Here is a 5,180-nt window from a genome sequence, read left to right on the forward strand (position 1 = left end):
TTTTTTTTTTTTTTGAGAGAGAGAGAGAGAGAGAGATTTTTGCTATAGGTCATGTGTACTTGCCAGAGAACAGACACAAAAAGTGAGAAATCATCCCCCAGGGGGATGGTCATGGCACAATCCCTTCTCCTCCATTCTCCTCTTGGGACTTTGGACACACACACACTTGCGCCTGGCCTGAGTTTCAAGCTGCCAGGTCTGGGACTTGAAATGTGGTTGACCATGTGGGAGTCCAGTGATGTAACCATTACACTATCTGCTAGTCCCAGAATATCCATTTTTTTTTAATTTTATGCCTTTCATATTGCTTTTTGTTTTATTTCCAGTAAGCATGCTTTATCCTTGTTATCAGAAGAAATTTAAAAAATATATCTTTCAGAAAACCGTCATGTTTTAATCTGAGATTTTTAAGTATTAGTGGTGGTTGATGGGCACAGAGTTTAAATTAAAGAAGAATCTTTAAAGGTTCCAGGTGAGAATTAAAAAGTAAACATGAAGGCCAGCTCCATGGCCCAGTGATTAAGGGAGCTGGATCCCACAAGTCTCATCCCTGGTGACTTAGAAATCACACTAGGGGTGTGTGTGTGTGTGTGTGTGTGTGTGTGGGTGTGTGTTGGGGAAGGGTACCCAAAATTCCAATAGGAGTGAGAAATGGAGAAGGGATTGTGGTGTGACCATAACCTACTGGGGATGTTCTCTCTCTCTCTCTCTCTCTCTGACAAGTAGAAGTGCCCTCCAGCAAATTAAGAAAAAAAGAATTAAAAGATAAAATAAAATAAGAGAACATAACTTGGCATTTTCCCTAAGTCCACTTGAATCTAAGAAAAGTTTTGAAGCAATAATAATAAAAGTTATAATTAAAGAAAAAGAGTAGACATGAATTGGCAGAAAACAAAAGAAATGCCTGGTTAAGTGCAGTGGCACCTATATAAACATGATCATGAGACTTTCTTAGTGATTCAAAAGAAAATACAATTTAAAAGAGTCTAGAAGAATTAAAGATAGGTATTCAGAAAATGAGGCAAATGAAAAACAAGACAAAAATTAACTCCAAATAACTCCATAAATGGCAGCAACAAAAATAATCATTATAAACACTGAAACAGCTCAGAGAATTGTCTGTTCACAAGTAAGGAGTAAAATGTGAGTAGATTTTGTCTTACCTGCTTCAGGGCAGGGGAGCATGGGATGAGCTCTCCTATCCGGTTTATCCCAGCATTGATTTTCTTTTTTCTATGTCTCTCCACTGGATAGGAGAAAAATCCACTTATCAAACCTTATACTATTTTGCCAAAGTGCCCTAGTCTTCCTGGGTAAAGAAATTTTAGATAAAGAAATCCCTAAAAAATGCTTATCATACATCATCTACTGAATTCAAGAAAACTATCATTAGTGAATAGGATTTCTAAAAATGGCATATGTGCAGTCTAACATGGAAATGGACAAAAACTATACTTTTATCAAAATTTTAAAGAATGTCACCAATAATTAAATTGAAATTATAAACAGAAATTGCTAATATTGCACTAGACCATCATTTTATTATAGTTTAAGTAATTACTAGATACTTTAATGTCAACCAAATTTAAAGAACCTACTCGCAAGCTATATTATCAGAAAGCTGTGTCTTTAGTGTCTTTATGGCAAATGAGACCTTGAGAGACAAAGAAAAGAACACAAGATATTTTTTAGAATGGCTCTTTTTTGGAAAAGTAACAGTTACTAGTTATGACTTAAAATAGAAGGAGAAAGCATTAATTTGGTTTTCTATATAGAAATTAGGCTATCTACTTTGGCCAGACAGTATCTTTCCCATCTATGAAACTGGGTAACTCATAATTTCTCAATTAACTGCAAAATGTTCCAGGCTTAAGTACTAAGTGGGGTAAAATTATATAAGACATCATCTAAATAATTTCTATAAAATATTTTTGAGAGGATTTTTGCTATAAGGCATGTGTGCCTGCCAGAAAGACAGAGACAGAGAGATAAAAAGCGAGAAATCACCCCCCAGGGGGGATGGCCACGCTGCAATCTCTTCTCTTCTATTCTCCTCTTGGGATCTTGGGCATGCATGCACATGCACCCAGTGTGAGTTTAAGCCACCGGCTCTAGGACTCGAACCGTGGTCAACTACATGGGAGTCCAGCGACATAGCCGTTATGCCAACTGCTGGTCCCAATAATTTCTATAAAATATTATAAGCAGAAACACTGCTATTGACTCTTCGATGTTAGAAAGTTTTCTAGGGCCGGCCAGTAGCGTGGTGGTTAAGGCATCTGGATCCCATATGGCCAACTGTGTGGTCTGAGTCGTGGACCACATGGCTTAAAAAACACTACAGTCATGTGTACATGAATGCCCAAAATCCTGAGAGGAGAATGGAAGATAAGGGACTGCGGCATGATCATCTCCCACTCCCCTGCCCTCACCCCAGGGGCTGCTTTCTTACTTTCTCTATCTCCTTCTCACCCCATCTCTCTCCAGCAAGAATGTGTGTGAATATTAGAGGGAAAAAATTCTAACACCCTCCTTTCTAAGGATTCCAGTGCTTCTAAGATAATCTTTCAGATTATAAAGCATAGGTGGGATTTGTTTTGCAAAATGCTCTTTTTTGCTTTATAGTTTAGCAGTAAAAGCATCCTTTTCAATGACATCTAATAACTCTCTCTTAGTAAGTTTCTGCAGACCCAGCCCATAGCCTAGTGGTTAAGGGAGTCAGATCCCACATGGCCAACTGTGGTTTGAATCCCTCCCCCAGAGGCTTGAAAATCACACCGGGCATGTGCATGTGCATGCCCCAAATCCTGAAAGGATGGAGAAATGAAGGAGAAGGGACTGAGGCATTAGCATACCCCAATGGGGTGGGGGGACTTCTCTGTCTCCTTCTCTGGTGAGCACACATGCACTCTGGCAATTAACAATAGCAAAACTAAAATAAAAGATAAAGAGTATGTTACTGTCAGGATATACGTATGGTACCACATGACAGCTGATATGAATACAAACGTTTAATGCACTGGCCAAACAAAGCAAAGCAATAAAGGATACTTTATCTCTCTTCTGGACTCTCTAACATCAGTATTATTGTTATCTAATCTATAAATAAATTTTTTAATTATTTTATTTATTGTTATTATTATTCATTTTTAATATGATCAGAGAGAGAGAGAGAAAGAGGGAAAGTGAGAAAGCAAGCCACCAGGTCCAGGACTTGAACCATGGTCAGCCATATGGTAGTCCAGTGTCAAAACCACTATGGCACTTGCTGGTCCCAAATTTTTTAATGGGTGGATGTTTAAAAAGAAAAATTAAGACTCTTTACCCATAGCAATAAACAGGGCCTTAAAAGCACTAAACTCCTCCTTCTGAAGGCCAGTAGATGGCATAGCAGTTACGTCCCTGGACTCCCACAAGGCTGACAACAGTTGGAGGTCCAGATCTGTAACTTGAAATTCACACCGGGCGTGTGTGCGTGCATATATACCCAGTATCCCAAGAGGAGAATGGAGGAGAAGGGATTGCAGCATGACCATCCCTCTGTAGGATAATTTCTCACTTTCTCTCTCACTGCCTTTGTCTCTCTCCAGTGAGTACATGTGCCCTAATGCAAACAAACAAAAAAACTCCTCATTCTGGGAAACAGCTATATCTTACCATGGTTCAACACATCTTCCTGAGATAAAATTTTTCCTAGGTCCTTTCCTCACGGAAAGGAAGATATTATTTATAGAGTAATTAATTTCTGAAATATTTTGTTAGATCTGAATTCAGTCCCTGATGGAAAATAAACTATTAAACAATATGCCAAATTACAAATGTATATATAATTCTGTATTTCATTATCTGATAGTTGATGTTGTAGAAGCTAGTATTTATTTTCTGCATTTCTTCCAATAATCAAGGACTCCACAGCTTAATTTCAGACAGCTCTCTAGTCTGCTGCTCTTCTCTTCCCTACCCTCTGAGTGGTCAACCCACTTAGGAGTTTATGGAAAAACATAAAATCTTCATTCTATTTAGAAGTACATATTGAATTCCTCTGTAAGTAAAATCACATAAAGCACTATCCAGGGCCCGCGTGGTGGCACAGTGGTAACACACTGCTCAAATGAAGGTGGGTCCAGATGGAAGATCACATGTTCAGTTCCCCGATCACCCTGTGGATCCATGCACACTCATGGATCCTGGTTGGCTGGGAAGGATAGGAGGGACTGAGGTGCGAGACCCTGCTGAGGGAACTTGTTTGTCTGTCTGTCTTGTCTTTATCTCTCACTCTCACAAAAGAAAGAAACTTTAAAAAAAAAATCTGGCTCTACATATATCTTAATCTCTTAAATTATCGGAAAAAGAAAAGCAAGCCATCTTCATGAGACCCAGGGAGTATTTTGTCAATTAAAAACAATAAAGAAACACTTACCTAAAACATTTTTCTATGCTTATAACATTAAGATTTATTATCAACTGTGGTATAATTTATTTTGAATGAAAAAAATGCTAATAGGTAAAATTTAAATGATTATATCTAAGTTATTGTATCTACCTGCATTGTGCGTCTCCCGGTTTTTCTTTCTGAAACAAAAAGTGTAGATTAAAGATAACATAAAAATAATGGGAAATACTTTTACCACTTCACATTTTGAGAACCAAAATGTAAATTTTATGAATTTATATTTGTTGTTTGTTGCTTCAATAAGAAACCAACTTAAGAAAATGTTCTTAATACGTATTATGGTATGAAAACCAAACTGCAAATGCCTCAATATAAATTTAGAAGCCATCATTTCTGGAAATAACTATAATTTTTCTATTTTTTCATACCAAGAAGTCAGAGATTAGAAAGAAACTGAATCCTTAACCATTTATACAATGTGATTTAGGTGCTAGCAAATGCTCAGTTGTGTGACCAGTAGGTGACATGGAGTTTGCCATGGCACCCAGTCAAGAATGAGTGTGGGTGTGTAGGAGGAGGAAATGCTGTGTAATTCCCAGAGGGAACATGTCAACTGACAGCACTCACACACTGACAAGTGGCATTCAAGCCATCTTTGACACTGTATAGCTCAGGTTGGCCCAAACTCTTAAACGTTCATAAAAGCCAGTCTCCTAAAAACATTGATTTTTCCCTTTTATGCACAATTAACCAATACATAAGCATTGTCTAGTAGCTAGTCAGTAGG

At 37.8% G+C, this 5,180-nt stretch overlaps 1 protein-coding gene across 1 annotated transcript in view; it reads right to left on the reverse strand.

Moving 5' to 3' along the window:
• The window catches only part of USF3 (upstream transcription factor family member 3), a gene marked incomplete in the record, with an annotated part of 27,203 nt that overhangs the window by 20,242 nt on the left and 1,781 nt on the right, over nucleotides 1–5,180 (reverse strand). The window contains 2 exon segments of the mRNA XM_027765649.1: nucleotides 1,164–1,246; nucleotides 4,544–4,572. Coding sequence (XP_027621450.1) covers nucleotides 1,164–1,246; nucleotides 4,544–4,572 — 112 coding nt within the window.

The sequence above is a fragment of the Tupaia chinensis genome, unplaced genomic scaffold, assembly GCF_000334495.1.
Source record: "Tupaia chinensis unplaced genomic scaffold, TupChi_1.0 Scaffold139218_1, whole genome shotgun sequence".
NCBI lineage: Eukaryota > Metazoa > Chordata > Mammalia > Scandentia > Tupaiidae > Tupaia > Tupaia belangeri.